Source organism: Saccoglossus kowalevskii, chromosome 16 (assembly GCF_978046115.1).
Source record: "Saccoglossus kowalevskii chromosome 16, keSacKowa6.1, whole genome shotgun sequence".
NCBI classification, from domain to species: domain Eukaryota; kingdom Metazoa; phylum Hemichordata; class Enteropneusta; family Harrimaniidae; genus Saccoglossus; species Saccoglossus kowalevskii.
Window position 1 is genome coordinate 32065350 of NC_140656.1, and position 19093 is coordinate 32084442.

The following is a 19093-nucleotide window of genomic DNA, read 5'->3' on the forward strand; positions in this document are numbered from 1 at the left end:
TTGCTCCTCATAATGGGAATGTGTAAAATATGAGAAAACGAAAATCCATTAAGTTACCTATCATTCATTGTAGTTCAGTTAATTTATGACCAGTGGTCTCATTATAGGTTGACCAGCAGTTTCACTGTAGTTGACCACTGGTCTCGCTGTATATTGACCTGTGGTCTCGCTGTATGTTGACCTGTGGTCTCGCTGTATGTTGACCTGTGGTCTCATTGTAGGTTGACCAGTGGTCTCACTGTATGTTGACCAGTGGTCTTCTTGTAGGTTGACCAGTGTTCTCCCTATAGGTTGACCAGTGGTCTCACTGTAGATTGACCAGCGATCTCACTGTATGTTGACCAGTGGTCTTCTTGTAGGTTGACCAGTGTTCTTCCTATAGGTTGACCAGCGATCTCACTGTAGGTTGACCAGTGGTCTTCTTGTAGGTTGACCAGCAGTCTCACTGTAGGTTGACCAGCAGTCTCATTGTAGGTTGTCCAATGGTCTTATTGTAGATTGACCAGCGATCTCGCTGTATGTTGACCAGTGGTCTTCTTGTAGGTTGACTAGCAGTCCCGCTTTATGTTGACCAGTGTTCTCCCTATAGGTTGACCAGCAGTCTCACTGTAGGTTGACCAGCAGTTTCACTGTAGTTGACCACTGGTCTCACTGTAAATTGACCAGTGGTCTCACTGTAGGTTGACCAGCAGTCTCGCTGTAGATTGACCTACAGTTTGAGCTGTGGTCTCACTACAGGTTGACCAGTGTTCTCATTATAGATTGACCAGTGGTCATCTTAATGCTTGCAGTGGTCATACTCACAAGCAATAAAAGCTTATTGGTTGCAAGTAATTTGATGTTAAATAATATCCGTATATGTTGGTAAATTAATAAAGTGTACATATGCATGTGTTTTCACTAGATGCAAAGAATACATCCAATGTACAGCACAGAGTGTTGCTAGTTGCAGGATCTGTTGCTAAAGTATTACAGCAGTCAAACCCAGAAAGAGCAAATAGGATTGTGAAACAGCTTGAAGATACATTAGGTGTTCATGGTATGTCATTATATTTATATTTTACCCTGAAATGTCCAAGATATTCTTTAGTACTTAAAGTATGGTTGACTTACTGGTAGTTGTTTTGATATGTGCGGGTGTATGAAAGTAGTCACGAGGAGGCCGTGGTCTGGATGTGTTGCAGGCGCAACATTTATTAAGCCCACATCTTGGTAAAGCAACAACAACACAGAGCATGCGCGTAAAGGTCATAAAGGTGATGCAAACAAAAGAACATCAGCATATTGTAACAGTAGTTACTGAGTCTATCATTGTTTTCCATGTCCCTGTTAACAGTTTCTCGTGTCCAAACTAACTCAAATACCGTACTCCTCATATTAGGTAGATTTAGTTTCTGGTAAAATTGTAATTTTTATTTTTCCGGCCTAGCAATTCGACCATTTTGTAGGAAAAGGCAACATTCAGATTCTATAAAGTGTAAAGTGAATGATCACTGATGTTGATGGCCACCTTATTAACTTTTTTCTTGTAATCATAATAATTGCGTGATTTCAGTTTATAAAGGATTAGAATTTATTATGTTTAAAACTATGATTTACCATAATTTCTACCACTAAACAGCCATAATTTTCCATTAGCTAGTCTTGATAAACATTTTTGAAAAAAATACATATGAATAAAGAAGTTTACTTTGTGATTGGTGATGAAAGTTGGCATTCAAAAGATTAAATACTGTTAATATAATAAATTGAAGCTGATAAACTAAATCTGACCAAGAATCTGCATGGTTAGATACTGTAAAATACTTAATTTTCGCTTAGAATTAATTTTTGCTATTTTCACTGAAGGAATGATTCAGTGAAAATAAAAACCAGCGAATATACCTTTTTTCCTATATTTCATATTCAACTCATCAAAAATTAGTGAAAATAAATTCCATACAGAACATCCAAAAAGTCTTTACAGTGAAAATTAATTCTAGCTAAAATAAAGTATTTTACAGTATATGTAACTCTAATTAATGCATGTTTTTCAGACCCGATCAACCATCGCCATACAAGATCAACAATGTCAGAAGAAGACTATCAATCACATTTGCATTACAAAGCAAATCTGATTCATGCTCTTGGTAACGCTGGTTTTGACAGTTCTTATGAATATTATATATCTTATATGAACAACACTGGAAGTCCATCATTACTCAGAAGAAGTGGTATAATTTCTGTGAGTCGCTACAATCATCAACAGGTGTGTATTTTATAAATTATATATATCTCATACGTATAACACTGGAATCAGTCGCTACAATCATCAACATGTGTGTATTTTATAAATTATATATATCTCATACTTATAACACTGGAATCAGTCGCTACAATCATCAACAGGTGTGTATTTTATAAATAATATATATCTCATACTTATAACACTGGAATCAGTCGCTACAATCATCAACAGGTGTGTATTTTATAAATTATATATATCTCATACTTATAACACTGGAATCAGTCGCTACAATCATCAACATGTGTGTATTTTATAAATAATATATATCTCATACTTATAACACTGGAATCAGTCGCTACAATCATCAACAGGTGTGTATTTTATAAATTATATATATCTCATACTTATAACACTGGAATCAGTCGCTACAATCATCAACATGTGTGTATTTTATAAATAATATATATCTCATACTTATAACACTGGAATCAGTCGCTACAATCATCAACATGTGTGTATTTTATAAATAATATATATCTCATACTTATAACACTGGAATCAGTCGCTACAATCATCAACAGGTGTGTATTATATAAATAATATATATCTCATACTTATAACACTGGAATCAGTCGCTACAATCATCAACAGGTGTGTATTTTATAAATAATATATCTCATACTTATAACACTGGAATCAGTCGCTACAATCATCAACAGGTGTGTATTTTATAAATTATATATATCTCATACTTATAACACTGGAATCAGTCGCTACAATCATCAACATGTGTGTATTTTATAAATAATATATATCTCATACTAATAACACTGGAATCAGTCGCTACAATCATCAACATGTGTGTATTTTATAAATATATATCTCATACTTATAACACTGGAATCAGTCGCTACAATCATCAACATGTGTGTATTTTATAAATAATATATATCTCATACTAATAACACTGGAATCAGTCGCTACAATCATCAACAGGTGTGTATTTTATAAATAATTTATATCTCATACTTATTACACTGGAATCAGTCGCTACAATCATCAACATGTGTGTATTTTATAAATAATATATATCTCATACTTATAACACTGGAATCAGTCACTACAATCATCAACAGGTGTGTATTTTATAAATAATATATATCTCATACTTATTACACTGGAATCAGTCGCTACAATAATCAACAGGTGTGTATTTTATAAATTATATATATCTCATACTTATAACACTGGAATCAGTCGCTACAACCATCAACAAGTGTGTATTTTATAAATAATATATATCTCATACTTATAACACTGGAATCAGTCACTACAATCATCAACAAGTGTGTATTTTATAAATAATATATATCTCATACTTATAACACTGGAATCAGTCGCTACAATCATCAACAGGTGTGTATTTTATAAATAATATATATCTCATACTTATAACACTGGAATCAGTCGCTACAATCATCAACAGGTGTGTATTTTATAAATAATATATATCTCATACTTATAACACTGGAATCAGTCGCTACAATCATCAACAGGTGCGTATTTTATAAATAATATATATCTCATACTTATAACACTGGAATCATTCGCTACAATCATCAACATGTGTGTATTTTATAAATAATATATATCTCATACTTATAACACTGGAATCAGTCGCTACAATCATCAACAGGTGTGTATTTTATAAATAATATATATCTCATACTTATAACACTGGAATCAGTCACTACAATCATCAACAGGTGTGTATTTTATAAATAATATATATCTCATACTTATTACACTGGAATCAGTCGCTACAATCATCAACAAGTGTGTATTTTATAAATAATGTATATCTCATACTTATAAAACTGTAATCAGTCGCTACAATCATCAACAGGTGTGTATTTTATAAATAATATATATCTCATACTTATAACACTGTAATCAGTCGCTACAATCATCAACAAGTGTGTATTTTATAAATAATATATATCTCATACTTATAACACTGTAATCAGTCGCTACAATCATCAACAAGTGTGTATTTTATAAATAATATATATCTCATACTTATTACACTGGAATCAGTCGCTACAATCATCAACAAGTGTGTATTTTATAAATAATATATATCTCATACTTATTACACTGGAATCAGTCGCTACAATCATCAACAAGTGTGTATTTTATAAATAATATATATCTCATACTTATAACACTGTAATCAGTCGCTACAATCATCAACAAGTGTGTATTTTATAAATAATATATATCTCATACTTATTACACTGGAATCAGTCGCTACAATCATCAACAGGTGTGTATTTTATAAATAATATATATCTCATACTTATTACACTGGAATCAGTCGCTACAATCATCAACAAGTGTGTATTTTATAAATAATATATATCTCATACTTATAGCACTGTAATCAGTCGCTACAATCATCAACAAGTGTGTATTTTATAAATAATATATATCTCATACTTATTACACTGTAATCAGTCGCTACAATCATCAACAGGTGTGTATTTTATAAATAATATATATCTCATACTTATAACACTGGAATCAGTCGCTACAATCATCAACAGGTGTGTATTTTATAAATAATATATATCTCATACTTATTACACTGGAATCAGTCACTACAATCATCAACAGGTGTGTATTTTATAAATAATATATATCTCATACTTATAACACTGGAATCAGTCGCTACAATCATCAACAGGTGTGTATTTTATAAATAATATATATCTCATACTTATAACACTGGAATCAGTCGCTACAATCATCAACAGGTGTGTATTTTATAAATAATATATATCTCATACTTATAACACTGGAATCAGTCGCTACAATCATCAACAGGTGTGTATTTTATAAATAATATATATCTCATACTTATAACACTGGAATCAGTCGCTACAATCATCAACAGGTGTGTATTTTATAAATAATTTATATCTCATACTTATTACACTGGAATCAGTCGCTACAATCATCAACATGTGTGTATTTTATAAATAATATATATCTCATACTAATAACACTGGAATCAGTCGCTACAATCATCAACAGGTGTGTATTTTATAAATAATATATATCTCATACTTATAACACTGGAATCAGTCGCTACAATCATCAACAGGTGTGTATTTTATAAATAATATATAGCTCATACTTATAACACTGGAATCAGTCGCTACAATCATCAACAGGTGTGTCTTTTATAAATAATTTATATCTCATACTTATAACACTGTAATCAGTCGCTACAATCATCAACAGGTGTGTATTTTATAAATAATATATATCTCATACTTATAACACTGGAATCAGTCGCTACAATAATCAACAGGTGTGTATTTTATAAATAATATATATCTCATACTTATAACACTGGAATCAGTCACTACAATCATCAACAGGTGTGTATTTTATAAATAATATATATCTCATACTAATAACACTGGAATCAGTCGCTACAATCATCAACAGGTGTGTATTTTATAAATAATATATATCTCATACTTATTACACTGGAATCAGTCGCTACAATCATCAACAGGTGTGTATTTTATAAATAGTATATATCTCATACTTATAACACTGTAATCAGTCGCTACAATCATCAACAGGTGTGTATTTTATAAATTATATATATCTCATACTTATAGCACTGGAATCAGTCTCTACAATCATCAACAGGTGTGTATTTTATAAATAATATATATCTCATACTTATAACACTGGAATCAGTCGCTACAATCATCAACAGGTGTGTATTTTATAAATTATATATATCTCATATTTATAACACTGGAATCAGTCGCTACAATAATCAACATGTGTGTATTTTATAAATTATATATATCTCATACTTATAACACTGGAATCAGTCGCTACAATCATCAACAGGTGTGTATTTTATAAATAATATATATCTCATACTTATAACACTGGAATCAGTCGCTACAATCATCAACAGGTGTGTATTTTATAAATAATATATATCTCATACTTATTACACTGGAATCAGTCACTACAATCATCAACAGGTGTGTATTTTATAAATAATATATATCTCATACTTATAACACTGGAATCAGTCGCTACAATCATCAACAGGTGTGTATTTTATAAATAATATATATCTCATACTTATAACACTGGAATCAGTCGCTACAATCATCAACAGGTGTGTATTTTATAAATAATATATATCTCATACTTATAACACTGGAATCAGTCGCTACAATCATCAACAGGTGTGTATTTTATAAATAATATATATCTCATACTTATAACACTGGAATCAGTCGCTACAATCATCAACAGGTGTGTATTTTATAAATAATTTATATCTCATACTTATTACACTGGAATCAGTCGCTACAATCATCAACATGTGTGTATTTTATAAATAATATATATCTCATACTAATAACACTGGAATCAGTCGCTACAATCATCAACAGGTGTGTATTTTATAAATAATATATATCTCATACTTATAACACTGGAATCAGTCGCTACAATCATCAACAGGTGTGTATTTTATAAATAATATATAGCTCATACTTATAACACTGGAATCAGTCGCTACAATCATCAACAGGTGTGTCTTTTATAAATAATTTATATCTCATACTTATAACACTGTAATCAGTCGCTACAATCATCAACAGGTGTGTATTTTATAAATAATATATATCTCATACTTATAACACTGGAATCAGTCGCTACAATAATCAACAGGTGTGTATTTTATAAATAATATATATCTCATACTTATAACACTGGAATCAGTCACTACAATCATCAACAGGTGTGTATTTTATAAATAATATATATCTCATACTAATAACACTGGAATCAGTCGCTACAATCATCAACAGGTGTGTATTTTATAAATAATATATATCTCATACTTATTACACTGGAATCAGTCGCTACAATCATCAACAGGTGTGTATTTTATAAATAGTATATATCTCATACTTATAACACTGTAATCAGTCGCTACAATCATCAACAGGTGTGTATTTTATAAATTATATATATCTCATACTTATAGCACTGGAATCAGTCTCTACAATCATCAACAGGTGTGTATTTTATAAATAATATATATCTCATACTTATAACACTGGAATCAGTCGCTACAATCATCAACAGGTGTGTATTTTATAAATTATATATATCTCATATTTATAACACTGGAATCAGTCGCTACAATAATCAACATGTGTGTATTTTATAAATTATATATATCTCATACTTATAACACTGGAATCAGTCGCTACAATCATCAACAGGTGTGTATTTTATAAATAATATATATCTCATAATTATAACACTGGAATCAGTCGCTACAATCATCAACAGGTGTGTATTTTATAAATAATATATATCTCATAATTATAACACTGGAATCAGTCGCTACAATCATCAACAGGTGTGTATTTTATAAATTATATATATCTCATACTTATAACACTGGAATCAGTCGCTACAATCATCAACAGGTGTGTATTTTATAAATAATATATATCTCATACTTATAACACTGGAATCAGTCGCTACAATCATCAACAGGTGTGTATTTTATAAATAATATATATCTCATACTTATAACACTGGAATCAGTCGCTACAATCATCAACAGGTGTGTATTTTATAAATTATATATATCTCATACTTATAACACTGGAATCAGTCGCTACAATCATCAACAGGTGTGTATTTTATAAATAATATATATCTCATACTTATAACACTGGAATCAGTCGCTACAATCATCAACATGTGTGTATTTTATAAATAATATATATCTCATACTTATAACACTGGAATCAGTCGCTACAATCATCAACAGGTGTGTATTTTATAAATAATATATATCTCATACTTATAACACTGGAATCAGTCGCTACAATAATCAACAGGTGTGTATTTTATAAATAATATATATCTCATACTTATAACACTGGAATCAGTCGCTACAATCATCAACAGGTGTGTATTTTATAAATAATATATATCTCATACTTATAACACTGGAATCAGTCGCTACAATAATCAACAGGTGTGTATTTTATAAATAATATATATCTCATACTTATTACACTGGAATCAGTCGCTACAATAATCAACAGGTGTGTATTTTATAAATTATATATATCTCATACTTATAACACTGGAATCAGTCGCTACAACCATCAACAAGTGTGTATTTTATAAATAATATATATCTCATACTTATAACACTGGAATCAGTCGCTACAATCATCAACAGGTGTGTATTTTATAAATAATATATATCTCATACTTATAACACTGGAATCAGTCGCTACAATCATCAACAGGTGTGTATTTTATAAATAATATATATCTCATACTTATAACACTGGAATCAGTCGCTACAATCATCAACAGGTGTGTATTTTATAAATAATATATATCTCATACTTATAACACTGGAATCAGTCGCTACAATCATCAACATGTGTGTATTTTATAAATAATATATATCTCATACTTATAACACTGGAATCAGTCGCTACAATCATCAACAGGTGTGTATTTTATAAATAATGTATATCTCATACTTATAACACTGGAATCAGTCGCTACAATCATCAACAGGTGTGTATTTTATAAATAATATATATCTCATACTTATAACACTGGAATCAGTCGCTACAATAATCAACAGGTGTGTATTTTATAAATAATATATATCTCATACTTATAGCACTGAAATCAGTCGCTACAAGCATGAACAGGTGGGTGTGTATGAGGGATGAATGTGGCCAAGTTTCTCGAGTATTTGTATAGACTACTGCCCAATAGTCAATATCTGAAAAATATTTCTGAATGTGTCAATGTGGCTGGATGTTTCTCATATTATATTTTAAATACAGTCCATATATGGGCATTTGACTGGTGATAACCAATCACAGACATCAATCAACTACCCATGGATATAAATAACATTTATAAACTCAAAGTGGTTTAGCCAATTACATCCTTGGTGCGTATGTATATAATTTTGAAATGACCTTAGCATTGTCTAATCTGCAATTACGGTACCCTCATGCCTAGATGGCAGTACAAGAGCACCTTGATAGCAAATCACATCTTGTTTAATTCAGAGATTTTCAAATATTTACAAAAATTAACAATTCACATCATCCATGGGTACTTTAAAATGAGTGTAGTTTTCTTTATTTGTTTGAAATTCATTTTATTTCTAACTCTATCATGACAAATCTATTTCACTGTAGGCTGCGAATACATTGCTGGACATGGCTATGAATGACCATGAGGAACACGTACGTTACACTGCTACTATTGAATACCATAAACATCCCCATGGATTACAGTTTGATGAACTTATGCAGGATTACGTGGCAGTGTAAGTCCTCCCTCTCATACCTCTCTGAGCTTGACTTTTAGAGGGACTGGCTAAGCTTGCATGCCAAATATATGCAAATGTTCTTCTTTTTAGGCTAAAAGTACATTACCCTGTAATTATACTTCACTGCACGAGTGTGTGATTTGCTTATTTTGATGGGTCACATGCCAGATTTTGGTACATTGCCAATGGCAATAAGCTGAGTGTATTTGCAGTGAAAATCTCTCTCATTATAATCAAAAGCAGTAAACCATCGTTAATGTGGGTATACCCAATTTTGGTGGTTGTTTGTTATACCAACTTCTGAGACATGGAAATAATATTAAAGCATCAACAATTATGTACAAATGTTATATAACATCCTAAATATTCTACTTGCAACATGGTAAAATAAGCTGTGCTATACGGTTATTTTACCATGGCATGCATAATTGAAAGTACAATGTTTTTTCGGGCAATTGTTTATATTGTGTAGGTGCATTTATTGCCTATCCAATAATACAAGATTGATGGTGAAGTTATCATTTTTATCATAATCACCCACTTTTATGAATTGATTCTGCACTTAGTTAAAGGCCCAGGTATACTTCAAATACGCTCCTAAGCTGTAGTAAACAGCTCCAGCCAAGCTCCGGTAAAAATGCGTTTTCTCGAACTTACATGTCTATTATGTCATGCCAAAGTGGATGCATGTGACTATGAATATAACAGCAGTGTCTGTGTGTAGTATTTATAACAATAAATTGTGTACGAGCTGAGATTTTGGCGGATAAAAGTCAAAAAACATGAACCGGGGAAAGGGACGCGCTACTAATCTTGAATAATTCACTACTGTCAATCAAAGTCACGTGATGTTGGACTGCTGAAACAGGATGTGTCATAGGCTGTGCAAGTGATTAACAACACCCATTATCATAGCCACACCTCCAATTCACACTTGCTCAGGCAAGTGAATTGGGCCTTTAAAGAGAATCTAGTGTTAACTTTACATGTTTTAGGTGTGTTAAGGTATCCTAGCTGTTCTCATCAGGTTTTTGTGTCATTTCATCTGCATTCTGGGTCATTGTTGTCTATGTTGTCATTGTTGTCATTTTTGTCATTTATAACTACATGTAGTATTCATTTGATATATTTCAGACATACAAACCAAACTGATATCACATATGATGAATCCAATAAACCGTTGATGAGAAGTAGACGTTCCATTTTCAAAGATTTCCACTTTGAACTCAAATTACCATTCATTGATTGGAGTAAAACAATCGGCAGTGAAAAAATAGGTGCTTCTTTAGGATTTGTCATGAAGAACTTCCTGACCCTTGACCTCAGTAAGTCATTTCTTGGATGTGCATTTGACCAATGTTATTCAAAGTTGGTACAATGATGAGATATAATGGAAAACATATGTTGATTATTTTTGAAGACCGTTGACTGACTGGTCATAATTTTTTGAACTTGTAGTCACCTGTTTCTCATGCATGCCTTGGCCGGGTTAGTGATGTACATCAGTTTGTTTTGTGATTTGATTCAAAATGGCCGACTGACAGCCATGTTGTATTAATTTTCATGTGTCTTTGGCTGTTTTTCAGATGCACATGACTAATTGTGTTCAAAGTAGGGATAAAGACAAGACATAACAGTATATGTATACAATTTGATTTTGGTGACTTTAACTGGCATCAATTTTTACCCAAGAAACAACATGTCATCAACCATTTCTCCGGCGTGCCTATTTCTATTTCATTCAAACTGAAGAGTGCAAGACATGAAAGGCTATATATTCTCTATATATATCCACTAACCTACTAAAATGGTATCTCTATTCATGGTCATTATTAGTAGTACATGAAAGTTTTTGAAAGAAAAATTTATGACATTTGACCATGCAAACAAAATGTCAAATTGTTTTCTCAAAAATGGGTCAATTCCTCAACAACAGGCACTATTCAGTAGTAAAATTAGTTTAAAAAGAGGTCAGTCCACACTCCAGTCTGCTAAAAAGAAACATTAATTTCATTATTAACAATTACTTATCTAACTTTATGTATGTTTTATTCACAGAAAAGTTAAGTGGAACCCTTGAAGTATACGTAGAAGATGGAGCCTGGGCAAGGGCACATATCGGGATTCTAGGCGTTAATTTGGAATTCCTGAATGCTAAACTGTGTTTTAAAGGACATGGTTCATATTCTCTTAACATCTTACAAGTATGTTCACTTATATTTGCACACTTTAATTACTATCATTTTTCTCACTATAATTTTGGTGCAAAATTTATCATATTTTTAAGTATTTTTCTACAATTTGTTAATTTCAAACCAGATGGCTATGGGACATCATTGTTTTCTTTGGTTAATATATGTCATTACCCAGCTACTGTAATATGGTTAATTATTTACTGGGTTTTAATTAGTCCCCGTTCAGGCGCAGCCTGAAAAGGGGACTTATAATTCAGGTTTTGTCTTTTTTCCGTCTCCAACATTTTCTCAGAAATTCTATAGCAGGTATCAGTGAAACTTGGCAGGTTGATGAACAAGTGTCTTCCGAGTATGCACGTAATTTTTTTTCCAGATCTGAAAATCCCAAGTGGGTCTTTTTCACGATTTTTATCAAAAATTACCTCTCCCGGCAACATTGAAAGAACGTCTGCGCATGCTCAGAATAAATTAATTACTGTAAAATACTTTATTTTTGCTTGCAACATTTTTTTGCTATTTTCGCTGAAGGAATGTTTCAGTTAAAATAAAATCCAGCGAATATTCCCTTTTTCCAATATTTTACAGTCAAACTTGTCAAAAATCAATGAAAATAAATTCAATACAAAAACAGCCAGAAAAAGTCTTTTCAGCGAATGATAATTCCAGCTGAAATAAAATATTTTACAGTAGATTAGATCTGTGAGTAACGCTACAGCACGTGATTTCTCCATTGCGTGCAATTTATTATAGTATTGTTTATACATGTATTCTGTTCGGCTCAGTGGTCTCATTCACTAGTTACTAGAAGAACTAGTAACCTTATTTGATTTCAAGAACTTCAAGAAGGCGGCATAAGAGACGTGTTTGCAAAGGTAAGTTCTCCAGTTTCTACAAAATTGAATGTATTTTGGGGTGCGATTGGTGTACATTCCGTGATGTACGTACGGACGTGAATATTATGATGATTGCCAGCTTTATATTCTTGTGAAAAGCCAAAAAAGCAAACAATTGTCTCCAATCTACGCAACTAGTTTGTAAATTGTATACCCTGTCAAATTATTGTACACGGACGATTAATTCATCTGGACATAGTTTCAAGTAAGTTAGTAAATCGTTATCCGGTCTTTTGCTTGTGACGCGATTTCTGAAATATCCACAACTTGGGGGGGGGGGATGTCCCTGTGTCGATCAATTTATTCATTATATAATAGTAGGTTGCATATGATTATATTCGTATTTTTATGTTGTGAGCATTAAACTGTTAGTTGTAATGAAGATTTTGCCGATCTCGTACGATTCAACATGGCCGATGTGCAGTGACAACACGTGTATGGACGTTCGGTCGAGTAGTCTGCAACGGACCATGAAATCGCCCGGCGTTTTTTCGGCATTTTTTTTTAGTTTTTTTTTAAATATTTTAGATATTTCATTCACTCCTGGCGCCTAAAAGAGTCTACTTTATATTTTACCGTAGTCATTGACACCTATTGTGAATAGCCCGAATGGGTAAGCTTCGTTTCGACAATGAGCTGTTATTTCTGCGAACAATGTTAAATTATTCTTTGAATGCTCAGTTTATATTTTGAAAACAACTAATTTTTTGATTAAAAAAAAAATCATGCCGTTTTCCCTGTCAAAATCAAAGCATAAAGATCTTGCCAGAACATCGGTAAATCTACTACCGCGTTGCGTTCACCACGAGGTCACTGAATCGTCATTAACATATTTAAATGAGCCGCGTGTAAATGAGAACAAGGCGGATATCTATCGCTTCGCGCATTTACATTCGACCGAAATCATTCGTTTACGATGAAATTAAGTTGAATATTACTTCCAATTTATAAAAATTCAACGAATTAAATTTTTGTGCGTTATTATAATCATTACTGAATAATTATCAACAATTGCAATACTTCGAAAACAAGCAAGTTATTCACTTGCGAAACACAGAATGACCAGATTGTGCTACCGTGATCATTTGCTACCGGTACTAACCACTAAGCAATGTATTCGTGTTTGTATTTATTCGAAACTTCTTTTAGAACATACTTTACTTTTCGTTATCAACAAGATTATAAAAAAAATAATGGATGTTACAGTATGTGAATTTTTTGGGGGGATTCAATTCCAACATTTCGAGATGCCTATGAACCAAAGGCCTTTCACTCTTCTCTGAGTGTGACACCTAAACCAGAGGTTTTATGGTGTATAAATTGGCACTAAATGAAAAGGCCGTTGAACCTTATTCAAATTTATAAATACATGTTATTATGTATTTCATTATGAAAACTGACTAAATTAAATGTGATCTTATTTTTAATTATGATTATGATTTATATCGGTAATGACGTTTTCATCCAATATTAATTGTGCAATTGTTAAAATGCCTACCTACACATTTATTGTTTTTGTTTCTGTTGCCCTGAAATAGACATTTGTAAAAAAAAAAAAAAATTAAAAAAATCATGCTTGATTAAAATTCAAAAAAAAAGATGTAGTCATGTAGCCCCTTCCTGTTACCTGTTCTCAACTTCTTCCAAAGTAAAACTGGCGAAGCCTTGTAATTGCCATACAATCATCAACTGTGGGAAAACTTATGATGTTATTTATTTATTTCTTTTCAAAATCTTTATTTTGTTGTCTGTGAATTAATATAATATTTGAAATGGCGTAATGGTGCAAAATATTCTCAAACAATCAGTCTTCTGATGACACTACACTGCGCATTTATGCACAGTCAGTATCGCAATGCGCGATCACAGCTTACTAAGTGATGATTGTGGTTGAAATGGAAAACTGAATACAAAAATCCAGTAATATCTCAAACGAATTTCCGTCTGCTGTGAATGCATGTTTCATTGCATCAAATAAATAACCCAATTTTATGATAGAAGCTTGCAATCTTGTGCCATACAGGGTCAAGTGATTGAGCAATAACAAATGTGATTTTATGTATTAGGTCATTGAATGTATCCAAAAACATGGTACCAATGATCTGAAATTTCAGGAGTGCTCGCGGAAGGTTTATCAATCCTGCGTATTGTCTTGTTCTTTTTCAATCCTGCATTTCAGTTACTAGAATTCATACTAAAAAAATAGTTTCTGTTTTTCTTCTAATAATTCGTCCACTTTCAAAAACAAATGTTTTTCCATAGTCAAAGTGCTAGAAGAATACAAAACTACTGTGATTTCATAGCGATACCTGTAGGGCCATTGTCAATTAGTTCGCCTGATCAACACAGCGTTATACATAGGACTGATATTGAATCACGGAGAGTAAAATCTTGTGATACTAATCCCTAGAACCACTCAGATTGGGACATATGTCTTATGAACCCACATGTGTATGTCTTTGACTATACTTATTTTAACTTATTTTTTTTTTTTTTTTTTTTTTACAGTGATGCTGTGAACTGCTTCAATTTCGCAAGGCAATTTTTTCTGGGTTCCTACAACATGGAGTGTCAGGGACTTTATTGAAATGTTGTACACAAATTTCACAAAATCCTGAATATATCTAGAAGTGAAAATTAAATGGTTTACAGTATTTTATACCCATTAAAAATGATTGAAATGCAATAATATCACTGCACTAAAAAGACTTCAAACAATTATTTGTTTCTTCTCCATTGAAGGGAATGAGCAGACCAACCTTTATCGCAACTGGCTTTCTTAATTATTACATGTACTTGCTCTGAAAACATAGCTTTTACAATTGTTTAACTTAACAGATGTTGTTCTATGTACAATGAATACATTTTAAATAATAAACCTTACTGTGTTAATAACAAATTGTATTTGACAACATGAGAATGATTCTGATGCCCAGTGGTGATGTTGAAACAAACCCAGGTCTTGGTAATATACTAAGACCTGATTAACAAAGAAGTCATGTACCGGTACATCAAGGTTCACTCAGATTTATGAATGCAGTTTCTTGAGCAAGTATACATGTATGACAAATAGTTTTGTTGCACTTTTGTACTCTGAGATTCTGAACATGGGTCAGTGGAAGTTTTTAGTTGTCAATACATAACTAGATCATTGGAAATCACTTTATGATGAGTTGTAACCACAAAGAGTACATATTTATTCACCTGTTTGCAGATGTTCCTTGTACAACTTTATAATCAAATAACGGGGACTGTGACATTTCATGTCTTGTTTTGCTTATTTCGCTGACTGGAAAATGCACTAAATTAAAACCCAGTGAATATGTAAAATTTAGCGTAGAACACATTATCTAAATGATAAACCTGTGAGTTTAAAACCTACTGAATATGCCTGAAAATGCTAAATCAGTGAAATTTAAACCCAGTGAAAAGTAGTCATTTTACAGTGTAGCTAATTGCTTCAAGTAAGTATTATCCGGAAAACAGGATATAAATATTTAGTTACATTACAACCCATAAAACTCCACTTCCTGTTTTACACCAAAGCTAAATTTGATCATATTTACATTATATAATTATTATTCAATTAATTATTATCACCATTCATGATGTAAATTTTATTTTTGATAATCTGAATTATTATCCTATTCTATTGAAAATACTATGTACGCCTAAGTTATGATAAATAAAAGACGTCAATAATATAATCTTTTAACCTAGGAATATGGATATGGTGATGTTGTGGCACTTGTCGAGAAGTTTGACCGTATCATCAATAATGTAATCAACAGTGTAAAAGGCACTATTAAAGTCTTCCAAAATCTGCTAACAGTTACCAAGTCGAATATTAATGAAATATTTAATGATTTTGTTGCTGCCATTGAAGATCTACCAAATCGAGTGAGGAACTTGCGGAAGATTGGAAAGAATTTGGTTCGTGTTGTTGGTGAATATAGTGGCCTGCCTGATTTTGTGTCTGATGTTCGTAATGTAGTGGATCGCGTAAATACACTTATGAATGACATCAAGACAGATGTAATGGAATTCTATAATGTAAGTAATCTCTCCACAATTGCTAGACCAGTATATTTTCTTCTTTATATCCCTTAGAGGAACTCAAACTTGTGCATATGTGTGCTGGTATGTAACATGAAAAGAACTTGTGCATATGTGTGCTGGTATGTAATATGAAAAGAACTTGTGCATATGTGTGCTGGTATGTAATATGAAAAGAACTTGTGCATATGTGCGCTGGTATGTAATATGAAAAGAACTTGTGCATATGTGTGCTGGTATGTAATATGAAAAGAACTTGTGCATATGTGTGCTGGTATCTGATATGAAAAGAACTTGTGCATATGTGTGCTGGTATGTAATATGAAAAGAACTTGTGCATATGTGTGCTGGTATGTAATATGTAAAGAACTTGTGCATATGTGTGCTGGTATGTAATATGAAAAGAACTTGTGCATATGTGTGCAGGTATGTAATATGAAAAGAACTTGTGCATATGTGTGCTGGTATGTAATATGTAAAGAACTTGTGCATATGTGTGCTGGTATGTAATATGAAAAGAACTTGTGCATATGTGTGCTGGTATCTGATATGAAAATAACTTGTGCATATGTGTGCTGGTATCTGATATGAAAAGAACTTGTGCATATGTGTGCTGGTATGTAATATGAAAAGAACTTGTTCATATGTGTGCTGGTATGTAATATGTAAAGAACTTGTGCATATGTGTGCTGGTATGTACTATGAAAAGAACTTGTGCATATGTGTGCTGGTATGTAATATGAAAAGAACTTGTGCATATGTGTGCTGGTATGTAATATGTAAAGAACTTGTGCATATGTGTGCTGGTATGTAATATGAAAAGAACTTGTGCATATGTGTGCAGGTATGTAATATGAAAAGAACTTGTGCATATGTGTGCTGGTATGTAATATGTAAAGAACTTGTGCATATGTGTGCTGGTATGTAATATGAAAAGAACTTGTGCATATGTGTGCTGGTATCTGATATGAAAAGAACTTGTGCATATGTGTGCTGGTATCTGATATGAAAAGAACTTGTGCATATGTGTGCTGGTATGTAATATGAAAAGAACTTGTGCATATGTGTGCTGGTATGTAATATGTAAAGAACTTGTGCATATGTGTGCTGGTATGTAATATGAAAAGAACTTGTGCATATGTGTGCTGGTATGTAATATGAAAAGAACTTGTGCATATGTGTGCTGGTATGTAATATGTAAAGAACTTGTGCATATGTGTACTGGTATGTAATATGAAAAGAACTTGTGCATATGTGTGCTGGTATGTAATATGAAAAGAACTTGTGCATATGTGTGCTGGTATGTAATATGAAAAGAACTTGTGCATATGTGTGCTGGTATGTAATATGAAAAGAACTTGTGCATATGTGTGCTGGTATGTAATATGAAAAGAACTTGTGCATATGTGTGCTGGTATGTAATATGAAAAGAACTTGTGCATATGTGTGCTGGTATGTAATATGAAAAGAACTTGTGCATATGTGTGCTGGTATCTGATATGAAAAGAACTTGTGCATATGTGTGCAGGTATGTAATATGAAAAGAACTTGTGCATATGTGTGCTGGTATGTAATATGAAAAGAACTTGTGCATATGTGTGCTGGTATGTAATATGTAAAGAACTTGTGCATATGTGTACTGGTATGTAATATGAAAAGAACTTGTGCATATGTGTGCTGGTATGTAATATGAAAAGAACTTGTGCATATGTGTGCTGGTATGTAATATGAAAAGAACTTGTGCATATGTGTGCTGGTATGTAATATGAAAAGAACTTGTGCATATGTGTGCTGGTATGTAATATGAAAAGAACTTGTGCATATGTGTGCTGGTATGTAATATGAAAAGAACTTGTGCATATGTGTGCTGGTATGTAATATGAAAAGAACTTGTGCATATGTGTGCTGGTATCTGATATGAAAAGAACTTGTGCATATGTGTGCAGGTATGTAATATGAAAAGAACTTGTGCATACATTTGTATGTGTGCTGGTATGTAATATGAAAAGAACTTGTGCATATGTGTGCTGGTATGTAATATGAAAAGAACTTGTGCATATGTGTACTGGTATGTAATATGAAAAGAACTTGTGCATATGTGTGCTGGTATGTAATATGTAAAGAACTTGTGCATATGTGTGCTGGTATGTACTATGAAAAGAACTTGTGCATATGTGTGCTGGTATGTAATATGAAAAGAACTTGTGCATATGTGTGCCGGTATGTAATATGAAAAGAACTTGTGCATATGTGTGCTGGTATGTAATATGAAAAGAACTTA

At 32.1% G+C, this 19093-nt stretch overlaps 1 protein-coding gene across 1 annotated transcript in view; it reads left to right on the top strand.

The window, feature by feature from the left end:
• LOC100366953 (uncharacterized) overlaps window positions 1–19093 on the top strand; it is a 151938-nt gene that overhangs the window by 20711 nt on the left and 112134 nt on the right. Inside the window, exons 11-16 of the mRNA XM_085491379.1 lie at window positions 905–1039; window positions 2037–2248; window positions 9535–9665; window positions 10803–10993; window positions 11727–11872; window positions 16477–16809. Of these exons, the coding sequence (XP_085347505.1) occupies window positions 905–1039; window positions 2037–2248; window positions 9535–9665; window positions 10803–10993; window positions 11727–11872; window positions 16477–16809 (1148 nt within the window). The remainder of the gene's footprint in view (window positions 1–904; window positions 1040–2036; window positions 2249–9534; window positions 9666–10802; window positions 10994–11726; window positions 11873–16476; window positions 16810–19093) is intronic.